General features: G+C 40.9%; 2 protein-coding genes across 9 annotated transcripts in view; one reads left to right on the forward strand and one right to left on the reverse strand.

The window, feature by feature from the left end:
- Positions 1-12,870, forward strand: part of SPMIP2 (sperm microtubule inner protein 2) — a 72,559-nt gene extending 59,689 nt beyond the window's left edge. For 3 of the 5 annotated variants that reach the window (XR_009459808.1, XM_059721932.1, XM_019481447.2), the window contains 2 exons: positions 2,102-2,265; positions 12,668-12,870. Coding sequence is in view for 3 of the 5 variants with exons in the window: in XM_059721932.1 (XP_059577915.1) it covers positions 2,102-2,228 (127 nt within the window). In the remaining 2 variants the exon portion in view is untranslated. The remainder of the gene's footprint in view (positions 1-2,101; positions 2,266-12,667) is intronic. The other 2 variants (XM_059721933.1, XM_059721931.1) reach the window with 1 other exon arrangement.
- The window catches only part of FNIP2 (folliculin interacting protein 2), a 63,697-nt gene continuing 44,156 nt past the window's right edge, over positions 6,213-25,753 (reverse strand). For all 4 annotated transcript variants that reach the window (XM_059721929.1, XM_059721930.1, XM_059721927.1 and 1 more), the window contains 9 exons: positions 24,310-24,511; positions 23,623-23,711; positions 22,611-22,757; positions 22,316-22,485; positions 17,199-18,558; positions 14,867-15,023; positions 13,541-13,741; positions 11,047-11,162; positions 6,213-9,674 (listed from right to left, as the gene is read on the reverse strand). In XM_059721929.1, the coding sequence (XP_059577912.1) occupies positions 9,596-9,674; positions 11,047-11,162; positions 13,541-13,741; positions 14,867-15,023; positions 17,199-18,558; positions 22,316-22,485; positions 22,611-22,757; positions 23,623-23,711; positions 24,310-24,511 (2,521 nt within the window). In that variant the 3' untranslated portion in view covers positions 6,213-9,595. The remainder of the gene's footprint in view (positions 9,675-11,046; positions 11,163-13,540; positions 13,742-14,866; positions 15,024-17,198; positions 18,559-22,315; positions 22,486-22,610; positions 22,758-23,622; positions 23,712-24,309; positions 24,512-25,753) is intronic.

The following is a 25,753-nucleotide window of genomic DNA, read 5'->3' on the forward strand; positions in this document are numbered from 1 at the left end:
CGATTGTCTTTGATCAGATTGGACAGCATGTCAACCAAGGTACAGTTAAACCATTCCATCAGCCCATCAGATTGGGGGTGATATGGGCTTGGGTGGGTTTTGTTGATCTCCAAAAGGTTGCAGATGTGGTTGAAAAAGCTGATATTTGAAATTTCTCCCTTGGTCAATGTGGAGGGAGCAGGACATGCCATGATAGGACATGAACCTCTCAACAAACATTTTCACCAGTATGAGCCTCCTGATCCAGGAGTGGGTATGCTTCCACCCACTTGGAGAAGTAGTCAGCCATGACAAAGACATACTTGTTGCCCTGTGGTATTACTGGTAGGGGACCCAGGATATCCATAGCTATCATTTCCAGAGGTCATCTGGCCTGTGTGGAGACTATGGAAGCCCTGGGGCTGCTACTCATTCCCTTTTGTGCATGGATGCCTCACATGATCCACACTCATGATCAGTCTGACAGATTTTCTCCAACCCAACCAGAACTATCAGGACTACACCTTGTGAGAGATTTTTCTTTATGTCTAAATGTCCTGTGTTAATAGGGCTTACAAAATGGTAGGTATTTTCCTCTTAGATACCACTATTTGGACAAGTTCAGGTTTGTGTGCCAACCCTGGAAGTGTTCACACCAGAACTCCTTGTTGCATGCGTAGCTCTGACCATGCAGCCTGGTACTACTTTTGACATGAGTGACACCCAGCTTCAGGGAACTCTTTGCTATTACTTTACTTCCACCCTATTAACTTCCCAATATCAGCATCCTTCCATTGTTTTTCACCCCAATCTGTTAATTCTCTGACTGCCCCTGAATCCTTCATTGGTTTATTCTACTCTGTCTCTTCTATGGATAAGGGTTGTTCCCTCGCCACAATGCTGCTATAATAGGAGGCTAGCCCCCCAGTGCTAAACAGCTCCTTTACACTATGGGGTATTGGCCAGGTTTCAACAGCCTCCACTTTGGGCCTAGCTCCCCTGTGCAGATCAGGTGTTCCAAGAAGTTACTTCCTTGCAGAAAAGCTGGCATTTGGTAGGTTTAATTTTTAAATGGCCTCTTTCAGCCTCTTAAGCACCGCTTCCAACTTCTGCAAGTGTTCCTGAAAAGTTCGGCCTATTACCATGATATCATCCAAGTGTACCAGACAGAAGATGGCTTGTAGGTCTGCGAGCACGATATCCATCAGTCTCCAAAATGTACCGGGGGCATTACATAGCCTGAAAGGCATAATGTTAAATTGAAAAAGGCCCTTCCTAACACAGAAAGCGGCCTTGGCTTGGTCCTCCAGCAGTGGGAGCCCCCCCCACCTGGACAAGCCACCCGGGCTCCGATTGGTACCAAGCTTGTATACTACCCAGGCTCGATCTCAGTCTGGGGGGCGCTGAGCACATGCACACACACACAGCTCCCCCAGACTGAGATAGACTGTCAGAGGCTCCACGATCGACCAATCTACTGCAATTGACTGGTTGGTGACTACTGAAGTGGATTCTGATGGGTCATGAAGTCAATTGACTCCATTGGTGCTGCTTGAATAGAAATGCTACTGCTGCTACTCTGGGCAGCACATCAACTGCCCTATTTAAAACATGCTCCTCAATTTTGGAAGGCTAATTTTAGGTGGAGGATGTGTGGTATGTCAGTAAATAAGGCATTACATAGTTGGCTCATCTTGTATAGAAGCACTTACCACCATTGAATAGTACAAGATACTACACTCTTCTGGCTGGAGCATGGTGTTTTGACTTGGCATACTGGGGTATCTAACTTGAGTCCTGTATGAAAACACCAGACCCTAGCAGGCCTAATATGCACAGATACATACAAGAGGATATCTAGTCTTAAGCATTAAGACTTTTCAGCTATGCCTTCTATTATGGCAGACTGACATATTTAAACTTGTATCCATTCCTTTTTCCTCTTAGGAACTAGAATAAAAGTCTTAAGTATCAATAGAAAGAAATACCTAGTAAAGTCTTTGGATGCAATAGCCATTTTGTATTATAATCTTATACAAAGATTCCCATGCTATTCTAAATGGGTCACCAGGAGTAAAATGAACTTTTTGGAGCGGATTCCATTCTTTCTTTAAATTTTTAGGCAGCCTCCACCAGATATTCTTGACAAGCAAGGCAACAACGCCAGGAGTAGGCTTGCCTGGAATTGGACAGACTATGAGGACTACAGCCATCCGAAAAAGCAAGTGCAGTGCAGTGAGGGAGGCTAACCATACTTCACCAGCACCTTTGCAGCCCACTGTAAAGGTAGGATTCTTCTTCTGCCAGAAGGATGGCTGGAAAAAAATGCCACAACACACCAGAACTATGGCAGTGGCTTGATAGTCTCCATCTAATTTACCCATTAAGCAAAAGTTACAGATGGAAGTGGAAGGCTGTATAGTATGGTAGCAGTTTAAAGTGGGAAACAATATTCCTGCTCAGGAATCATGCATGCTCTATTCTAGAGGAAAATTTAGCTGGACATGCAGCCTTGAAATTCAGGTAATCAACATTGCTCAACCATTACCTTCTAGGGAAATCAACAGCCTCAAAAAGTCCTAGCATGTGTAGTGGATCCACAATTCCTTCCTATTAAGGGATCATAGTATCGGCAGTGACAACAATTTATATATTACTGATGCATTAGTAACAAGTAAAACAAGAGAGGCCTTATCTGGTCCTATTTTTTTTGCCCACACAGTACCAGGGCATTAAAATAAAAGCTCCCTAACAGTTAACAGCCGATATGGTTGCTGGCAATGATGGCATTCAGCTGCCAGAAAAGGGCAATCTTTTCCTCCCATTTAGACACTCCAGTCACTTTTGGGGGGTGAAATCTGAATTAAAGTACCCTTGAATTATTCTTCTACAGCTACAAACATCTGTCTCCGTAACCAGAATTGGAACTTGGTTTTTAGTAGGAAACTCCTGTCTCAGTGTAGATTCTTGCTATTTATTAAAAGGGAGTTGGCCAGATCATTCTGGGATCATTGTGACTCTAAACGCAAGAAATTAACTTTATATGAGATTACATTTATTTCTAAAAACTTGACAGTCACTCATAAGCTGTCTAGCACAGTCTTGACCTTGAGTGATTTCTGGACAAGATATAATTCACTACATGCATCTCAGACTGCCTTAGGTCTGGGGTTGTGCCAAAACAGATGCTTGACTACTGCCAGGCTGTTTTTCCAGCATGCACACTACTAGCATGTGGTCATTAAGCTAATTTCATATGGGATCAAAAGCATCATAGATCAAAGTTTTGTGCTTTGTTTACTTAAACCACCCAGCTGCCTTTTCCCCATGTCTAAAAATCATGTCTTGCATTTTCAGTTCCACCCTATTGCTCTTCCTTCAAAATGGTGTTGAGACGGATGACAGAAAAGAAAGCATAGATAATGCATCACTGACTAGAAAACTGACTGCCTCTGACCCATATTTTATTAGGTCTCCTGTACTGAGGCAAAAGAGTCATTCTCTATAAACACTTTTTTTCTTTGTTTTCAACCAGGATCTTGCGTCACAGACAGAAGCTCATTTCTACCAGTAAGATTTTCAGAGAAATTCAGGAGTGTGTGTATTCCAGCCTGATGGCTGGCGAGCTTCTCTGTGGGGCTTCTCCTGGGACCACCCCACCTTCCAGGGATCCCATTAATTCACAGCTTGCTCCCTCATCTGCCTAGGGATGGGGCAGGCTGTCAATCAGCAGTTGGTAGCTGCCAAAAAGCAGCAGTGGACACAGACAATCCTTCCCATCCTGCTAACCAGCTGATTGGCAGGATGGGTACGGAGGGACATTTTCCCTCCCCGTTCTGACTGCAGAATAGCCCCTGAACCTTGCACTCTTTTGTGCCAACCTGGAGGGATGTGGTCACGGGGGCCATTCTGCTGCAGCAGCAAGGCCCTGTGCATCTTGCTGCTATAACAGTGGATTGCCTGGACCCGCACCACTTGGACCGACTCGGAGCAGTGTGGGCAAGGCGTGGGCATTCTGCTGCAGTGGGAACCATCCAGGGACGGTTGCCACTGCAGAATTTACCAGTTATGTTGAAAGAGGTGGGAAAAAAAAAAAATGTATGCAACTCTCAGGCTGGGTATTTGCCAAAGGTAGGATTATTTGAGGGGGATTTTCAAGAAAGGTTATAAAGTTGGATGACAAGAGCATCAAATAATGAAAGCAAGGATTATAGGGAAACATTACACATCAAAACCTTAACATCCAAACAGTAGACTTACTGTTGTGTGGATGTCCTTTCCAGTTTATTCCATTTTTATTTAGAAGATGCATCTTCTCCTACTTCTACTGCTCTAACAGAGTTGTTACCACCCAGCTATACATTTGCTTTTAGCCTGTCTCCAAGCCTTCCCTTCCTTAACAAGCATTTTCACTTGGAAAGCTTCCTCTAAAATAATAGCCGTTTATAAAAGCAGGGTGTAAAGGCTGATGTATTAGCTGGACTTTTGTGGTTTTAAGTCACACATGCAGATGTGTTTTTATCCTAGGCCTAACTAAATCTTTATGCGCCATGAGTATGGATGTACCATATTCATGATTGCACAATTTTCATGGAAACCTTTAATTTTGGCTGGGCTCTGTGAACAAGTGGCAGACTTGCTGCAAAAACTTACTGAAAATAAAGGAGGAGCCAGCAGTCTTTGTGGTGCTATGGCCTGACTGCTCAGACCACCGGTGGGGGGGAGGAGGGGCTGCTGTCATGAAGGGCTGCCAGCCAGATGACTGATGGCCTCACCCCTTACCGCTGATTGGCTGAGAGGGCTACCTGTTGTGTGGCCCTGCCCCTCTCCACGAATGGGCAATAAGGGGCAGGGCTACATGGTGGACAGCTCTCACAACCAATCAGCGGCAAGGGGCAGGGCCATATGATAGACAACTCTTGCAACTGGCCAGCTGCCTCCTCAAGTTAGGAGCCATGAGGCAACTAAGAGACTCGGTGCAAATTGAAGGCTGGTTACAAAATGCCTCAAACAAAGGAAGATGCAAATCAAGGTTATGGTCCATTAGCGTATCTGTGTAAGCAAACTTGACATTCTTAAATCTTCATTCTCATAAGCATCTTATTTTTAAGGCGAAGACAAATTAGGTTTAAACAAGTCGCCATGTACACAAGCGAATAAAGGACAAGTTAATCAGTTTTTCCCCCAAAAGTGTGCCCAGTGTCATGGTAGACAGAGTAAATGAAAGCAATGGTTACTTCAGCATGCGCCTAAAGAACAGAGTTTGGTATGACTATACTAAGCACTGAGATTTTAAAAAGGAGGAGCAGAAGCAATTTTAAGGACATACACCTTGTGAGCATCTTGCTATGAATTTTTCTTCTTGTCTTTTTTGGCTTAAGCTATTATTACTCCTGAAAAAGCTCATATAATAGATGAGAAAATAATTATAAAATGCACATTCGGCTATACCTCAGACTTGCAAGCTCAATGTAAGGGGTCAAGAACTGTCCTCTTTAAGCATAAGCATGAGCTGCAAAGTCCAACAAATTTAGTCTTCTGTGCAGTTTCCACTTAAGCTTTCATACTAATCTGCGGCTGCTAGCCTCAGACTGCTCAGGAAAAGACCCTCTGGATAACTTCTAGCTGGGAATTTTTAGAAAGGCACTAGATTTGTCAAGAGAAACTTGCCCATAAACAACTGGAACTCATGTGGGCTCTATTATTCACGTGGTAAAGTAACAGAATAGTAGCCCCTCACGTTCACACACTCTTTCAGCTTCTTGTGTACATACCGCAATACCCAAATACAACATACCATTAAAAAGGGATCAAATAAATAGCCAGTCAAACTGTATTTGGGAGGAGCAAGTAAAAATAGTCTGAAAACAGTCATAAAAAGTATAAGAGATTCTGACTTTTCATTTCAGAACATAGTTAGTGAAAACATTCACTCAGTTTGTGTTTGCTCAGTTTTCATCTCTTTGCAGATAACCTTGAAGGTATCAACCACTTGTCTGGATATAAAGCAGGGAGGGGTTATTTGGGTAGGGGGTTAAATGAGCCTTTAAGCTTTATGAAGCCTACCCATCACAATTTCATACACCTTGTGGCAGCTGTCTAATCTTTGTTTAGCCAAATGCATCTATCCATTCAGGTTTAAATCCAAGTTCTACCTACTTAAAAACAAGAAATATATGTACTGAGTTTACAAAAGATTCATACTACTACTAATAAACAACAACTTTGCAAACTTGAAGATTTCAGCTACATTTTTATTTCACTGTCAGTTTTAAACATTTCCCCTGTACATTCATTTCACTTTTCATTCTATTAAAAATACAACAGAAACATGCTATAAAGATGTCTGACACAACATTTGTACATACTTACCACTCTGTCATGCTACACTAACTTTTCTGAACAACAAAATGCTACAAAATATTTAACAGTTAAGACTTACAAAGTTGAAGAAGCCCTAAAAGGTGGTATCCTGTCAACTGAGGTAGTATATTTGGTAGGAGGGAGACATTTTAAATTCCTTTAGTCTAAAGCCAACTTTTTAAAAGAATGGTACAAATACTTTAATTTGCCTTGGAAATTAAATTTAGAAACTAAAAAAAAGAAAAAACTATAAACACAAGACAGTCTACTTGTGTAATCTGTGAAGAGTAGCAAAATGTTATAGGAAAAAAGGAGCAAGTACAATGAAGAAGTTTTATCTTGGGCTGAACAAAGCTGAATGCTTTAAACTCAACTGATGTTGTTCCTTAAATTAAATTAGAATCTTATCAAAAGGCAAAACTATAGGATTAGGTAGCAGAGGGTGGGTTACTACTGATCAAGGTGCCAATCTTACAAAAATGATGGGCATCAGCCAACCTTTGCCTTTAATGGGTTTCTGTGCAACAGCAGAAGTTGGCTGCCTTCATCTCTTTGTAGAACTGGATCCAAGTCAGACCAAATCACAAGCCCCTTTTTGTTTCAAATTAAACTGGAATTAGCCTTTTACTTAATTACTATAAAATAGCAGGAACAACATGACATGAGGAGTGCATAAAAATATGAAACATTTTTATACTCATAAGTAGGGATCCTGGTTCTCTCTGAAAAAAAAAAAAATCCCCAATTTCCAGATTAAAAAAATTAAACAAAATCCACATTTTTCCCCAATTAAAATGGAACGCTACTAATATATAGATATATATAGTGGCATTTCATTTTAAATCAGGGAAAGTGTGGATTTTGGGTTACTTTTTTAATCCAAAAATTGGGATTTTTGGTTTTGGGTTTGTTTTTTTTAAAATCAGAGAAAACCAGGATCCCAGCTCATAAAGGAAGGTGTTTCCCATATACATCTTCAGCATAGGGGGAAGTTTGGGAATAGCCGCATTCACTATGTGGTTCTACTTACTGTCAGTGAAAGTCGGCCGGGTGCCTGCAAGCAACTGGTTGCAGCGTCAATGTTTGGTTTTAAGCAAAGGACAAAAGTGAAGGGTGAGCAGCTCAGGAACCAAGCAGAGGAAGCAGATTTCCTCATGTACCAGCAATAGGAGATAACTCCACCTCAGGAATATTGTAGCCTCTTTAAAAAACAAGACACTGGCTAGACATATTAAAACACAATACTAAGAAAGGAGGCACCTGGAATGTTAGGTAAGAACGCAAACTTAAGAAAACATGTTAATTTTTTAAGAATCATATATGCAAATTAAGAGGAAGTCTTCCAGCTTGGAAACAAGCCTTTTGTAGATAGGCTTCTCATGGTTGTGGTTCCTTCCCTCGAGAAAGGGAACCTTGTAGCAAGTTTGATGGCATTTCAGTCGCATCTGAAAGCAAAATGAAAAACCCCCATAATAGTAACATTTGCCTCCTTTTAACGATTGAAGATACTCTATCGTAAACATGTAAACACCAAAGCAGCACAAAGCCAAACTTGTCTCCTGTATTTCTTTCCTAACACTGGAAATTCTGGAAGCAATGAGAGTTAATGAATCAAAAAATAAGGGAGGGGGGTCACAGATCTAAACACTTCCTGTGCAATGCCCATAGTGTCCTAGAGCACTGGCACTCGCACTCTAACACTACTTGGGTGTTTGCTTTTCTTCTTAAAAAGTGTTATTCCCCTCCATCATTTCCTTGGTTTCCAAATAATGTCATGTACTGCTTCACAGTGCTTGATGCAAAAGAAGAGGAAGAAATAATTCACTATATAAGTTAGCTTTTGAAATGGGAGGCTGCTCAATTCTCAAGAAATTTATGGAGGTATGCCTTAAGTCTAAAAAGGTTGAAAACCACTGGTTTATAGACTGTATATAAAAAGGTATCTATGCTTGTGTCCAGTTTTCTTCTTATGAAACAATAAAAAAAAATGGATTTTATGAACTATTTGACCTTAAGGGCAAGTTTCTTGCCTCAAGGAAGTCAGTCCAGAAGAGATCAAAAGGCACCAGGATGATAGTGCAAAAAAGTTCTGTAGAATGCTCACACAGGTGACAAATCACCATGTCTGGGGTTTATCCTTGTACAGTTCATTTAAACTTAAACTGCCCCTTCCAAGTGAGTATAAAGGACAATCTCCATCTAATAACTGGAAGGCCAAAACAGTGTTATGGACTAAAAAGATTTTTTTTTTTTTTTTTTTTGGAACAAGCCTGCCTTGTGTGGATATACACGCTCATTGACCAACTGGCATAAACGCACCAAAAATACATCTGGTATCATGTTGTACATTATCATGTCAAATGCAAACATCTCAGCAACAGTAACATGTGATGAAGTTATGATCTGGGACTGATTCCCAGATTTATGGTCATACAGAAACCCAAAAAAAATGGGTATTGCATTTGCAACAAATGTAAACTTGTAGAAGAAATTCCATAAAGCTTCCCAAAACACTCCCTCTCCAAAGGCTTTCATCCCAGATTGAGATGTTAGTATTTATTATCTGAGCTCATTTGAAATCCTCATCAGTAAAACTAGAAGCAGTTGCAGCTTTCTTAGCCTCTTGTCTTTTTAAAAAGAAGATGACAAGAAAAAACTTCACCCACAGACAGACACCCCACGCAAAACTCAGCTGCTGAGTCCACATTCTTGTTCTGCACCGGCCACTTCTACAATATAAAATCATGCTCACATTCTGCAAAACTTAGTGTCCCATCCAGCACGCTTGTGTATAGGAATGCTATATACATAGTTTACAACTGCTTTCTGCCCTCCTACCCCCAGTCAAAGCAGCACACAGAAACACCACACTATCACAAGTGCAGCATCACAAGAACCATCCTATCCCACTTATTCTTTTTAATGCTACTTCACGTTTTGGAGCAGCATTTCTGCTGACAGTTCAGTTTGCAAAAGTGTTTGCTTTAGTCTTTTTTTTTTTTTTTATGAAAGGATACATTCACCTTCTTGATTTGTTAAGTCAGAGGTGATTTAAAAACAAAAAAAAAAACCTGAATGACTTTTACATCATGTAAACTGAAGTTCTGAGATAAAAATGTCCAGCATCAGATGGTGGTGGAATGCAGTCGTTACCAGCTTTTGTCACTGTTCCTCTTTACCAGCGCTGGCATCTCTGTCCTTCCTTCAAAATTTCTGTATTTTGCTTAGGGAATGACTACCCTGAGATTTTAACTTATAAGAGTATTTGAGCAACATAAGGAGAGTGAGTGCTTGCTATAGCAGCCAACAAAGGCAGGTCATTGGATTCAATCCTAGAATTTAAAAAACAAAGAGAGGCTTTTCAATACAATCTACTTTTTACAGAAAAGGAATACACACACACACACCCTTAGCTTATAAACTGCTTAATTTTAAGAAGTTGAAGGGATGGTTCATCAATTTGTATTAAATAAAGTGAATAATAATAAATGTGTCTAGATATGCTAGATTAATATTACAAAATATTCAAGTGACAACAGTATGACACTCTGTGGTACATCACCTTTGCTTTTTTAAAATATATCATTCACTAGTTTGCAAGATTCCACATTCAGTTGGCCTGTGCTATTAGTCAGGTTCCCCTGCATAAATATGAAACTAACAGCAACTGAATTTTTAGTATTTTAGGATAATAAGACTTTTTCATTCTGCAAGGATCCACACTGAGGGTCTGTCCACACACCTTTCTGAATGCATGGACTCGATACATGCTGCCATTATAGTATTATAAGAAAAGCAGCTTGAAACAGAAATCAAAATATGTTCTCTTTTTCAGTTGCACCACAGGTCAGAAGGCATAATCCCATTCACTATGATGTTCCGCTCAGGGTATGCAATGTTGGACTAATTTGTTAAGGAACAGAGTAGGCTACCTACTACAGGGAGAGAGAAAGGAAAGGAGCAAGGCAAGGAAAAAAGTGAGGAAAGGGAAGGACCAGAAGCCACAGCATTGCAAATCGGAGATCTGGGTCCCTTCCCAGTTCTGCCACTAATCTGGTCCAGAGTTTTCCTTGTCCATAAAATAGGGATAAAACTGATTTCTTATGTTAAGTGCTTCAAGATTGGCTGCTAAATCAGAAGCTATGAGAGCTAGGTGTCATCATTGGTGTTTTGTTTGTATGACATTCTGATATTATATACAGTACGGCATACATATATACACATATGTTGAGCAAGCATTCTTATTAGGTAGTAGCTGCTGAACACAGCATACCTCTTTTCATTTCCCCACACCTGCCTTTTAAAATGTGTAACAATACACCTCTTGTCAAAGAAACCTCAAACATTTGGTGGAACTGCTTCTCCTAATCCCTTAACTTTGATACACAAGGGGGGAAAATATCAGACTAATTGAAAACAAAATTCACATCTCAGCTGTTCGTGAAAGATGTCATTTCTACTCCACGTAAATGAGAAGGACTAGAGATTTATCCTTACTGATGAATTTTAGACAGTTCAGCGAGTTCCAGATGGCTCAGTGGTACATACTTTCACACTTTACTAGAGTCTCCCTCTCTCGTATAAATCTAATGAGCAGCAAAAAGCAAGCCTGCTCATTAAACAGCAGGCAGCATTCAGGTTGTATAGGGAACTTGGTCACTAAGGCTTGCCAGAAATTTATTGTAGGATTTATATCTTACTCACCCCAATACAATTCCTAGCTCTTTCACATGAACTCTTGTATGTCCTCGCAGATATTCCGAAAGCATTTTGCTTTTGAGATACATCTCCTGTAGTCTATCCTCCAGATGCATTATGCACTGTAAAGAAATGCACCAAAAAACCTTAGGGATTCAGTATTCATGTCAAAGCATTATGAAAACATAAACATTTATTTTAACTCCTATCCTAGTAGGAATATAGTGACTGCAGTATAACAACACAGGAAGAATAAGCAAGTGGCATTCTCAAGCTGCCAACCACAATTTTAAACAAAAAAAACGTTTTTCTTCAAAGGATTGGAACAGGCTATTTTTCCTGGCTAGCAACTTTGTTATACAGCAGTCAAAGAAACAAATTCAATTCCCACTGAAGCTGATGACAGTCTTTTCACTCATTTAGAAAGGAGCTGGATTATATCCAAAATGATAAAAGGCATTTTACTAAGCCTGAAACCTGCATACTTGAATTAGTGATTCTTAATTTCTCAAACACTATTGTTTTTCTAAAATATCACCCAACAACCTTTCAGTAGCGTGGGCTTGAACAACCCAGCTGAGCCTCAGGTGGCATGGCCTCATTGTGGGTGTGCACAGAGTCCCTGCACTGCTGTAACTTGCCCAACTCTGCAGGTCCTATCCAGCTCACAGGTCATATGTTGCCAACCCCTGTTCTTGAAGATAAATTTAAGTAGTTGAATATAAAATGGAAACTTCATTACTCTGGAGATCTGTCCTTCTTGAGAAAATTAACGTTTGTCAGATAACTGAGAAAGCTACTGTCTTAATATTCTTTGACAGGAATGCTTATTCTCACTGTTTACCATGCAGACCAGTTTTTGAACCCATTATAAACAGGTGAGCAATTATTTGGGCCCATGCACCACATAGGGAGTTTTGGAGAGCTGCTACGGGCCAGGTCAGCGCCCCCCTCCCCCCTGCAATAACTCACCAAACCTCCATATGCGAGATGGGGCTGCAGGTAGGTCGGGGGAGAGAAGCTGGTGTTGGCACAGCTGGCAGCTTCAACAGAGGCAGCTCAGCCAGGGCCCCTGCCACCACCAGCACCTTCAAGCCGCCATTCTACCCTGAGGATGTGCTCTGGCAGATGCCTCGAGCCCCAGCAGGAACCTTCAGGCAGTGTGCACAGCTGATGCTGGCATGTGCCCGGTCTGCTTCTGGCACACGGGGCAGGAACTGGTCTAAGCTGCAGATGGGGCCAGGATGTGCCTGCCCACCCAGCATGATGTAGCAGCCAGAGCCCACCAGCTCCCCACGGGCCAGATCCTATGATTTTGCAGCTGCTCACCCATGGGCTGTATTTTGTCCACCCTTGTATTATAAGGTGTCTTGTAGTCCCAGTTTAAGAATATTTAATAAAAATCAAGTACAATGTCAAAAGTTGGATTTGTATTTCAGTTAGGTTTTTTAAAAGAAGTAATTTCCCTCTTCCTTTATTTTAGTGTGCTAGTGATATAGCTGCTTATATACTTTTTATACACTCCTCAGATACATAATGGCTTCTGTGCTGCAAGGTGAACAAGCTTTAACCAATGTTTTAGTTTGGGATATTATGTGTATTAAAATGTGATATGTTCTCTCTGCAGCAACTGCCAGCAGCAAAATCAAAGTAATTCAGCTCTACATACATGCTCCTGAAGATGAAAACAAGTTTATGCAGAACATCATGTTATGGAACATGTAATCAGCTGACAGACAACAGCAGCAAGCAACTTCAGGCCGCAATAAACTTTAGAAGCACATTGAAAGAAAACTGTTCTTGGGTGTCTGAATTTCTTTTAATACTGTATGTGGATATGCAATAATTTAAAATCTAATGGGAAGAGACTCATGCTTGGTAAGCAATGTTACATATTTTTATTTTTTTAAACAAGAAAAAGATTTTAAACAATCAAATTTTGAGTTCATAATTGTTCTCTCATCTTTATCAAGGACAGCGAGCCAAGATTTTAATTATCCGAATAGTAAAAGAAATCTTCTTACTACACAGTACCAGTTAAGGCAAGCTGACAATATCTTAATTTATACAAATTTCAAATATTTTCACTAAACAAATTACAGGCCAGTATTATAATATGGTGTCAAGTAGGGCAACATTTACTTCCTGCCTGCCATATGCCTTTGTGTGAAATGAGACAAGGTACATGGGACAAACACCCCTCATTCGTAAAGACTAAATAAAATACTACAGAGGCATAAGAAGCAAAGTGGCACCACCTTAAAACTGCACCTCCTTCATGACTGCTACATCAATAGAGTGAAAGAGTAAGTCACAAATCAGTTTTAATATGAGAGGTAGCAATTCTAAAAGAGGAACAGGAAAGGAGTGAGATTTTAGACTGATGTTAGATTTACTGTTGTCAAACTTACAAAGCTAATAGCTAAAGTACCTGAAAATAAACTATTTGAAAAATCTGACTTTGAAACATTAACTCCGGTTGTCAGGAAAACACACTTACAAAGTCAGCTGGGAGGTTGAGTTTGTAAAGCTGTAAAATGGATTGTAGTAAACTGGACACTTGATTGGAAACCAAAACATCCTGGCCTAGCTTCATATTGTCCATCAACTTTCTCTGGCTTGTTGCCACTTGTACGTTCCACTTATCTGTATCTGCAATGATGCAGACAGCTTCTGCTATGGGCTCATCAAGTACTGGATGCTGTGAAGAGAACAAAATAAGAACAATTTAGTCTTCAGAAGTGAGAGTTTAAAAAAGCCTCTAGACCAAGTTTAAATATTTTTTTGTTCCAACAAAAAACCCAGCCAGAAAAACGCCACACATTAAACTGGACTGAAATTTATGAATTTCAGCCTGAGCAGCAATGTGGGGGCCAAAATGAAGAATATGCCGGTTAGATGACTGCTATAAATTTATGCATCTTTTTAAAAGAGGGATTCAATGCAATCCTGGGCTCAGCCGTTAGCACAGATTCAACAAGCTTTTGCATCATAGGGAAGAAACAAAGAAATAGACCCAGGGTTACAACTCGGGCCAGTTTGTTCCATGGACAAACTTCTGCTTTCAGAAGAGCAAATAGCATTTTCATTAAACAAAAACCCACTGCAGTAGTGCAATTCTTCTTACTGCTAAAAGGAGTGGATATCCATCAGTAGGCAGCAGGTCATAATAATCTTTAGTCAGCCTTTATAGTGCAACTATAAAAGTTAATTTAGTGGCAAACTGGTTATAATAAATTACACTTTGAACTACATTAGGGTAAAAACTGGAGACTTTTGCATGGTTTAATTCAGCACATAACAAAGCTTGTATTTAGCAGCCAACTGCTCTCTGCAGTCATCTGTGCTAATGTCTGGCAAAAGCTCAGTCCTTACGAGATATTCTATCACCATGGTAACATGTACCATAGTAGGTGGCTACTGCAGTAGTAAGCTTACAACCACCTGCAGACCAGCCTTGTTTTGTAAGATGCAAAGCAGTCAGCCTGCCAATGTAACTGTGATGCGAAGACAGCTCAATATTATGTTTTTGATATTGTAAAGAATGGCAGACTTGTTCAACTCTAAGTTACAAGTAAAGAGTTACAGATTACTTCTCCAATTACTTGGGAGGTAAGACCAAGACTACAGGTAAGAGCATCTTATCTGCTGGCAAGCTCCTCTCATATTTTCTGAAAGGGTCACTTTTCCAAGCCATGGGAAGGGTAATGTCTCCAAAGGGGTGATAAACCATTATTTGGTTGAACACATCTTATATGCTCCCAATTAGATCACATAATCCTTGCTATTAAGAAGTCAGTGGCTTGGAGCAAATGTATCAACTTACATGTACTGCATGAAGCAAATCTGCTAGTAGACACTGCCTCAGCTTTTCATCACTACTTATTCCATGCAGTACTAGATCAGGCATGTAGGTGGGACAGTAACCACCGAGAAGCGACCTTCCAAAGTTTTTCACACTCTGACTGCTGATTGTGTTAGACCTAAAACACAGAAATATAAAGTTCAGTCAAAACGTTAAAGGACGCAGCCACATTCCAGGCACATCGACATTTGCTCACCATATTTGTGACTGGCTTTTCAAACCATGAGACTGATATAATTCTTCACGTTGCTACTTGGTTTAGAGCTATGACATGAATTAGGTCTCACATTCAGTCTATTTCTATACCCCTTTAACATTTATACTGAAAGTCCTTTGGCATATGACAATAATCAGTAGTAAACGCAGCTAGACAAAAGGATGAGGAATCGAGTTAGTGCTGCTGTTGGAACTTTAAAATCCCCCCCCCATCATTTAGTTCTTTAGGGTCGCATCTACACATCCCTGTGCTTTAGTACTTCCTTTTGGAAGTACTAAAGTATGGCACAGTACAGGTGGTTACTGTGATGTGCACACAGTGCATGGGTAGATTTCACTGCTATGTCACCGTAGTGGCGCGCTGTACCCAGGAAGTGCGTCGCTACAGTGATGTAGCTGGCAATCATGTGTAGACACACGTGATTGCTATGTTGCTTGTAGCACATTGCTATGTTGCCATAGGGCAACATGTATCCGTACCCTAAATGCATTAAAAAAAAAAAGAAAAAAGAAAAGGGGGTGTGTGGAGGGGGAAGGGTGGCACTACATTTCGTAGCGCTCCAAAAATAGAGTGCTATGGAGGCATGCACATGTGCAAAGCCCCCTGGCGGGCCCATGACAAAATTGCCTGAAGAGATGCACTCTCAAGCCACCATGTGATAACGTGACTGCTCATTTTCTCCTCCACCCCCGCCCCACACAGAAGTGACTGATGCCACCACTGGCATCAGCTGGAGGCAGCTGTAGCAGAAAGGAAGCCCCCAGCCACTGGTGGGGGGGGGGAGAAGAGGAATGCTCTCCTTGCCTCCCCTCTAGGGGCAGGGGCAGTGCTTTACAGCCCATTGCCTGCTTCGTAACAACTGATCAGTGGTGGCTGCAGAGCTGGACATGACAGAGTTGTTTCATGGAATAGCTGCAGATCAGCTAAAAATCAGCTGCAGATCAGCTGTTCCTCAGTGGGGCTGGTTCTGTAACAGCCACCATCACCACAAATGGTGACCTACAGCTCTGGTTGCCTCCCTAGCTGTCAGGGAGTTGGCCAGTCTCCTTCCCTTCCACTTGGAGAGGTGGGAAGGAGAACAGAGGACTGTAGAAAGCTGAGGGGGTCCGAGAGACCTCCTGTAGCACTACAAAGAAGTTATTGTTTGAAACAGGAACTTTTTGTGGTGCTACAAGTGGCCCAAACATGCTGATGCTCATTTGTAGAATTAAAGTCTACGATATAGTGCTACAAAAGTAATGTGTACCCAAGGCTCTGCTCTAATGACAGATTAAAGCAAGAAAAGCAAGTCAAGAATCTGTTTAATTAATGGCTTATTATCTACATCTCCAAACATGTAAATCCAAGGAGGCTTCTGGTGAACAAGCTCATTATGCTTTTTGTATCTGTTAAACCAATTTTCAAGCAAAGCAGAGGTCTTGCTGCTAGCATTAAAACAGAATTATGCCTAAATTTTAGATGTCAACTCTTCATATATTTTAAGCATTCACACTTTTAGTTAAAAAGAGTTGGGGGGTGGGGAAGTAATCTTACAATCTCAACTTTTCTCTATTCCCTTAGTTCAGAGAAAGGTATTTTGCTTCAACTTTTCCAAAGGTTCACTTTCTGGCAGAGTACAAAATGGAAAATTTCAGTTCCCAGGGTGCAGCTTCTTGAGACTTGATGAAAATAATAGAACCCAGATAGTGAACTCTCAAGTCAGTAGTGCTGTCTGCTCACAAGGAGTTCCCTTGCACAGATCAGAGCCCAAGGGGTAAAAGCATGGGCCAGCTAGAATCATAATTGTGAAAACTGTTTGGAAACCTTTCCTGTAATTGCCACTTTTAACAAGTATTAAAAATAAATTCCATTTAAGGACCATTATTTACAAAAAGCTGGCAAAATAAGCTCACTGTCTGTCAAGACTTCAGGTGTTTCATCCTATTCAATCCTGGACTTACACAGAGACTGCCAACAAAGGACTGCAGTTCTTAAATCACACCAGGATATGAAGGAAGTAAATGGAGACCCCAGTACGTTTCATAGATGCACTGGGTCACAAAAGCTTTTGACCCTATATTTATTCACATTTTTTACCTTGGTAAAGGAAGGTCTACTTCTGCAAATTCTTTATGCCTCTTGTTGACCTGACCTTGAGGGTGCTGATCACGATCAGGGACATGTGAGGTGCCTTCATCATCACTGTCTCCAAGTGCACTATCTGAACTTTCATTCCTAGGAATGTCTCCTTTGATTCTAATGGAGATTTCCTTTCCAGCATCCCCATAGGAGATATCTTTATGGACTACTTGACTGCAGTCCTGTATCACAGCAGAACTTGTTTGAATAGTGTCAGGGGAATGGCCCTCCAGATTCTTGGAGTTCAGAGTTCTACCTTCTTCCAAGCCTTTTGTTTTCATGGTTTTCTTTTTGTTATCAGTGGGTACAACTATTTCACCTGAGAGTCCAGGAAGAGCAGAAGTATTCGCTACATGCATTTCCCCTCTATTAGCCTCAGCCAAGAGGTTATTAAACACACTCTCACTCCCTTTACATGATGGAATCTGTGAATAACAAATATTACGTCTAATACATGGCTGAAAGGGGGCCTTTGAAGATTCAGGCCGATTCTCTGCATTTTCTGCCAAGGCATTTGATGTACAGCTTATTAGCTCTGATTTTTGTCTGAATGTCCCAAGATTTTCATCCACTTCCTGCTGGCAGGTTTCTAAATCTGACTCTGGTGATGTAAAACTACCAATCTGAAAAGTGACCCTTTCTAAACGAGGACTCCTGTGAACAAGCCTCTCAGGACATGGTACAGCTGATGACCTACCAGACAGCTTTTGTTCTACTTCACAAAGAATTTGGCTGGGGCTCTTTAATTCATTTGTTAAAACTTCTGATTCAGCTGGTTCTTCAAAAAGGTAAGATACAGTTCCTGTAGCAGTTGCCATCTCTTTCCTGTTATCATACACTGTTCCTTTATGAGACCCATAACTGCCAGTTGAGTGGTCTTTGGATGCAATACAGGGTTCCTTAGTGCTTGCATCTGCCTTTCCTATTACTTCTTCATTCTTTTCTTTTGAAGATGGTGGCACAACACAGGAATTTTCTGGGTTACTTACACACCCTATAGAGATACTGTTTTTATTTCCACCATTCTCTTGAGGTAGGATTGGAGGCACAAGAGCAGGTTCATTTCTAACAGTGACAACCACATAGTCACTTTCCTCCATCTCTCCCTTTTCCAAAACAGTTGTGATATTACTTCCATTCAGCATTTGCTCCCCCTCTCCAACCTTCCCACTCCAGGTCAGTTGATTTTCCTGTAGCTCAGAGCACCGTATGAAGTATGTGAGAACAAAAAGTAAGCGCTGAACCAATTCTTTACGTTTTCCAACTATCACAGTCCGTGTCAGCCTAACTGGAGAGCCTATGGCACCATACAGATCACCTATACAAAGGCATAAAGAAAAGAGATTTACACAGTTGGATAGGATGATACGTATAAAGTTCCCAATCGGACAGAGTTTAACCTCAATACATATTACTTCAAAAGAACACTTGTAATTTGGGTAGTTACTTCTTAAATAGTTTGCAAAATGCTCTCTTTCATGGTAAATTCATGAAAGTTTGAAGCTTGGAAAACCATGCATTCACATGCATTCTTCTATTCACATGCTAGCTTGTTCTCACACAATTGATTATAAAGGCTAGGCAACTACCATTCCAGCAGCTTTGAGGTGAAAAGGATGGAAGTTTGTTTAAAAAAAATGGAAATTACAAAAATGCGACTCTGATTTAGAAATGGTCACAAGGAAAAGAAAAACAAGTCAAGGATAAGTTTGACACTTGACCAAATCAATAAAATTTTACTATGCTTACTTTCTCTCATACCAAGTTAAGCAGTCTTAGAATTTTGCATAAAATATCTGAAATTAAAAAATGAAATGCCATCTACAGCATCTCAGAAAAAACAAATTACTTTCTCTTTAGGCAAAGGATATGAACATCTATGCACTTCCAGTGACACTACCCAGGCTACTAGGAAAAAAAATAACTGATAGTGTTACATCTATATAAATAGAATATAACACATGGTGTATTTTCACTTAGAGGTAGGTGCCCCATGCATAGGGTTGGCACCTTTAGGATTGTTTATAAAATTTAAATATACATGAGCTTTTGTAAGTAAAGAGACAGGGTCCTAGCATTGCTGGCTCCACAAGGAAACATGAGTAATCAACTACAACAGTGGAATACCATGTGCTAGGTTTCTATCGGATATGTTTCCCCAAGTCCAAGCAGCTTGGTCTGTACAAGTCCACAAAAGGCAGTGGAAGCCAACAGGCAGGGATTGGCAACATATAGCTCATAGGCTGGATCCAACCCACTGGAGCCACTGAATTCAGCCCATGGAGCCAGAGGGGCTGGGGCTGGCCAGTGAGGAGCTGAATTGCTGCTGCTACTTCTCCCCACAGCCTCCTGGCTGCAGCACAGGCACGGCTTCCAGCTGGTGGGGAACTGAGCTGGGGCCAGCCAGTTTCCAGTTGCACCTCTGCTGAAGGTGGGAGGCAGGAGGAGGACGATGGAAAGAAATGGGGTGGAGAAAGGTGGCAGCAGTGAAGATGCAGCTTCTTGTGGCCCAGCCCTGGCTCAGTTCCCCACTGGCTGGAAGACATCTGCAAACCAGCCAGGAAGCTGGGGGCAGAGATGGGCAGTGGTGACCCAGGTATAGCTCCCAGCTGCCTGGCTTCAGCACGTGTGCAGTCCAACACCCTGCTTGCCCCTCACCATTGATGTGCCACCAAAGACACCTGACCTGTGTTGGGCTGGGGTTAGGTTGTTTTGGCCTGTAGCTCATAGAACGTTTATTATTATGTATGATGGATGGAAAGAATCCAGATTGAATCTCAAAGCTCCACCATTCAAAAAAAGAAAAGTCAATTTACTTATAAGCTGAGCACAGCTGCTATGGAAATCAAATAAGCATGAAGCTTATATGACATTATGAAGTAATGAAGAGTAATAAACAAATAAACACCCCACATACACACACACTTTAAAGCCTTAGTCCTGGAAACATATTTGCACATTACATAACTCTAGACATATGAATAGCTCCACTGACAGGCATATTAAAGCGAAGGCTTGTTTGCAGGACTCAGACTTGTTAAAATTGATTGCATATAATTAACTTTAAACATCTCTTAGAGCAACTTGCTGGCAATTTAACATGCAAATCATAAAATTTCCAGACAGGTCTACCATTAACAGTGACAAAGATTTCTTAGAGTGATAGATCTTCTATGGGACCAACTATTTAGTTGGGATAAAGCTAGAAAAGCTTTTGAATGCAAGACATCTGAAATGCAGAGAGCAACCCGAGGAAGAATGTCTTGCATTTGAAAGCTTGTCTACTTTATCCCAGCTAAACAGTTGGTCCAATAGAAGATAGCACCCTAAGAAATCCTTGCCTCTTGCATAATTTATAGACAATCACAACTACAACAACACTGTTACACTACCATTAACAACAGATTTCTATCACATATGAAAGACTGAAATTAACTTAAATTTTACTGGAATGCCATGATCTAAGAGAACATAGCATGTCTACAAATCTGTCTCTTTTCAGAGTTATTTACATACCAGTCACCCAAAATGTTTTCTTAAGGAAGTGATTTTTTACCAAGAACCTTGACTTTTGAAAAGCCAATGAACCACCAGGGGGCAACATTTTACTTCATACTGATGCAAGTTACAAAACATTCATATTTTGGCTATGTGAGAATATAGAACAGAAGAGATAATTTGATATCCAACTACTTAGCTCTGGTTGTGTCTTTATGATCTTGGTAGGAAGACCAGATTGACACTACCTTTCTGTTGTACCTACTCCTTTCTGGATACTATTATTAGCATAAAGTTTGTAACAATGTTCCCTCCGTTCCTATGGAAAACCACTAGAAGCTGCTTCTGGAAGAAAGGACCAGATTACACCTTCATTTTACACCACTTTACACCTTCATTCCAACTAAATTTTAGACTCCCGAGTCCTTTGTTCTTCTCCTTCCTGTCCAAGTCAACTCCATTTTGCCCATTTAAAAAAAAAAAAAAATCCAGTACATCACTCCTCTTGATAACTCTTCAGTTTTAAAGCAGGCAATACTAATGCTGCAACTGAAACAGCAGTTCTCAGGGTACCTGCGTCTATGAATAAGAGCCTCGTTGCTACAGCCAATAGAATAATATTGGATAACAAGCAGCCAACACATGAACATCAACAGTTCAGTGTCTACATCTCGTTTCTACTATGCTAAGTGTTTCTGCCTTTTTAGAAAACATACAAAAAAACTAGGACAAGAAGTATTTTCCAAAAGGTAAGAATTAAGAGCAAGATTTTGTGCAAAAACAGAGTACTGGCATCTGAATATCTGTTCTGCAAACAATCATGCCCAAGTATGTTGGTCACTATGTATAACTTGTATGAGGTGCAATTTCTAGAAGGTTGCTGTAGCCAATTTTATTTGCGTTTCATCAGCTCTCTTTTCACATGCTTATCATACAGAAGTCATACCACTCCTGGCAAATCTGACCCCAGTTGTCTTTCCTGCTTGGTGCAAGGGGGCTGGACCTAATGATCCTGTGAGGTCCATTCCAGCCCCTTACAGTCTATGAAACTGTAGCATTAAGCTAAAGTCAGTCCTTCCCCACCCTCTGCCTCCCCCATCTGAAGATTTAGGGCCAGAGGCTGCAGCTGGGTTTTGTGATTCCTTTGTCCTCTTGCAATTGCCTATCAGAGAATTCTCATGGGCTACAGTTGTCCCCGTTTGCCCATTTGCTCTGTAACTGGGCCCTGTTCTTCTTCCCAACCTCTGTCACCTTTCTTGGCTTCCCTATCACAGAGGTATATTAGAGCCATCCTTGGAAAGTGTTTCACTGCCACAGGGGCTACTAACAACCCCAATCTGATGGCAAATCTTAAAGCTGCATAACAGCAGCTGTGCTGGACCAGGTCCAGCTTTGAGAGTCAGTGATCCTAAACCAGTTCCCAGATATCATGCCGGCCCCCACATGTAGAGAGATGAAGTACACGTATTTCATTCTTGTCTGCACTTGAACAGCTCCCACAGAAGAGGCATAGAGCCAAGGGGAGGGCTGTTAAAAAAAAATCTGATTTAAAAATAAGAAGAAAGTTTGCTACTGACCAAGCTGAGCCCAGAGAGGGTTATAAGGATGCGATTTTGCCAGCATGTTCACAGACTGTGATGTGCGTTTCTCAGAAAAGACCTTTATAGGAGGATGATCCACTGGCATTACAGTCGGGACCCACGCCAGATGATAAGTCAGCACCGCAGTTAACAAAGCAGCAAAGAACCTGAAGGAAATAAGCAAGGTAATACCAGAAAAATATCCTGCTATGCCCGTATCAGCAGCATGCTTTTCATTGCATTTTTATGCACTGGATGACAGGTTCCCGAGAGGCAAAGGGAGGAAACATACTGGTTCTTATTGATGTGTTCTATCAGAAGCGTAAATTCCTTAAGAAATCGCTGACATAACTGGTTCTTTTCCAGTGTGCTGGACATCATGGTAAGCCACACAGGTTCTGCGATTCTTGGAACCGAATACAGGTTCCAGATTGTAATTCTGTCACAAAGAAAGAGAATGAAAAGCTAAATTAACCTGTGTGCAGGAAGGCTGTCAAAATGAGTAGTTCCAGTTCCTCTTATACAATTTCTTTGAGCTATGCACGTTTTATCCATTCTCTTCAGAAGCAAACTTTTGGACACCGTATCCAAGATGCATCATATTGTAATCAATAGTGTACTACATAAAACAATATACACTACAAGGCAAAGAAGTTGGGCAGTGCATCTCAGAAAAGTCTAAATATCTGTGCTGTAAATGCAGTAATAAACTGGAAGATCATGCACCAAGCTAAAGTGGCTCATTTTACGTAGCAGCTGCTCCACATACAAGCAATGTTTACTTCATCATACTTTCTGGTACGCAACATCAATGTGCAAATTGAAACTATAGATTTTCCCCAGGAAATTCTGCCTAAAAAACTGTACAACATAAAAGAAGTTGTGTATAGAAAATCCCTGTACAGAGTTAATCTATGTACATTGTACAGATGGAAATCAGTACATGCATAAAAGTTGTATATGACATCAGGAAAATCCCTCTGCCAAACACTTAAGTTCATGCTCAGTGAGGAAGTTCTACTGCCTCACCAAAAATAGTTAAGATTTAAAAAAAGTTAACAAAACAATATTAGTTTCCTCTTAATCTTTGCATCAGAAATGGACAAATAATCTCTGCTGAAATTTTCCAGTGCAATTTCAGCTGCACTTATAGACCTGTCATAAGAAATCCCAGTCAAAGTGATTCAAGCCTGGAAGATGTACAGGCAGCTGAAAATGGGCTCTTGCAGTGGGAAGCACTGGGTAACCTTAACTACCGGCAGGGCTATCAGCTCAGCCAATAATTCAATTCAGCTTCAGTTCACCTGAATTCTCCCAGGGCATCCATGACGCGACTGATATAAACTTGCACTCTTTGGCTGGATTCTGCTATCTTCCTACAGGAGATCATTGCCTAGATGAAAAATAAGTGAGAAAAGAAACATTCTTAAAAGCTTCAGGTAAATTATCTATGTAAACACAACATTGACATATACTGTCATTAACAAACTGCAGCGATGCAGTCACTTAGGATAAGGCTGCTCCCAGTCCACTGCAGGGTCACTTAAGACCACTCCAAATATGCAACCACATGTGCAGGAGAGGAGCCAGGCAGAGCTGTTCAGACAGTACTTCTACCACCTTTCCCTTTACAAGCATACCCATATTGCAATGAAGCAGCCTGTTTTATTTAGTGCTAATCAGTACCAAGTTAACAGATGATTTGCTTCTCTGCATGGTGGTGCAGGGGAGGGGGGGGGTGGGCAGGGAGGAGATAAAAAATAGCTCGTCTCCCCCTGGAGGTTCTGCCACAATTGTGATACCAAAACAGGTCATTGCCACCTCAGACCAAGTTTCCCTGAAAAGGGTCTGATTCCTGCAGCAGCACAGGCTTCCTAATAGCAGCTATGTGGTACCACCTCTGAACTGATGCCCAGGGCTGATGCCCCCCACCCCCCAGATACTGCTACTTGACATCTAGTTTAATGCTCCACTGAGCTGGAATTCTGTACCTTTTCAATTGCACACTTTAGCTTATTCATATGAGATTCAAAGAGAGGAAAGTGAGAGAAAAAGAAATCCTGGAAGTTTCTCTGTGCTTCTTCTCTTTCGGGCAAAGCAAAGATTATGCTAATAGCAATCTTCTTTCTCCGGATCATTGCAGGGTTGGAGTTGCAGCTTTCATCGGCCATGCTGAACATCTCTTCAGTAGACCTGCAACAGTGTAGTGGTAGACTAGTTACCTGCATGTTTCTTATGCAAGTTCTGTAATTTCAGAAATGAATTCTGATAATTATTCAGTCTTCAGAGTTCTGCATACATTTTGCTTTGGCCTAACCCCAAGATTAAAAAGAAGACATCAGCCTAGCCAAAGTCAAAATGCAAGATATGCTCCAAGTTAAAATGCAAAGTATGTTCCTAATGAAAGTTTCTCTCAAAACTGCCTTCAAATCATGTCTATCCAAACTGCTCTGTGCATGTCCTTTCACATCTGATGAAGGAAGCTCAGACTCATTAAAGCATATGAACTTCCAATTTAGTTTATACGGTGCATCTTTAACCTGCCATCTGCCTAACTTCAGGCTAACACAGCTAACAATCTCTCTCCGCCACCACAATTAACACCACACAAAAGTATCTCATAGGAATTAAAACTACTTCTGTTCCCCATCCATAAATTTAGAAGATTGCTCCTTATTGCACAAGGTTGTTATGGTGGTACAGGTGATGAAATGACTTGTCGAAGATCACTAGGGAAGTTTATGTCAGAGCTGGAAACTGAACCCAGCTCTTCCAGTGCTATTCCTTAATAAACAGATGACCATATCTTTAAGATTTACATGGTCTGGTTCAGGACAGAACTCATGAAAAATACTAGTAATTTGTACTATATCTATCACAAAACTAAAGCCCCAGTCAGGAGTTGGCAATGTCCGTGTGCTAGGTACCATACACACATTAACAGAGAGGTGTCTGCTCTAAGAGATTACTAATGAAGGAAAAGCCTTTTCATGGATGATAAACCACAACTGCCTTTGGCTTTCCTCACTGCAAAGAAAGAGTTGTGTTCTTACACAGAGATACGAGGAACTCAAATCGGGTATATAGGATTTTGCCTCTGTCAGACCCAAGGCAGTTACGTTGATGTGAATACTTAAGGTTGAGAAGAAAACTGGTCTCTGACAGGATTTTACATCAAAACAACTAGCTAAAGTAAAAAGATACCCTTTTTAACGCTAAACAGGACCAAGTTAACAGGTAATGCAACTACCTTCTCTCCCCCACTCCTGCCAACTCTTGTTCAGTGGCAGCATCTCCTAGCAAACAGGAATAAGATGCCTACTTCAGAGCTTTGCTCACTGCCAAAAAAAAAATATTGTCAACCAATCAACTATTTATGCTGCACAAGTAATCATTCTCCATAGCAACCACAGAAGTCCATGGTGGAATACAGCA

The sequence above is a fragment of the Alligator mississippiensis genome, chromosome 2, assembly GCF_030867095.1.
Source record: "Alligator mississippiensis isolate rAllMis1 chromosome 2, rAllMis1, whole genome shotgun sequence".
Lineage (NCBI taxonomy): Eukaryota > Metazoa > Chordata > Crocodylia > Alligatoridae > Alligator > Alligator mississippiensis.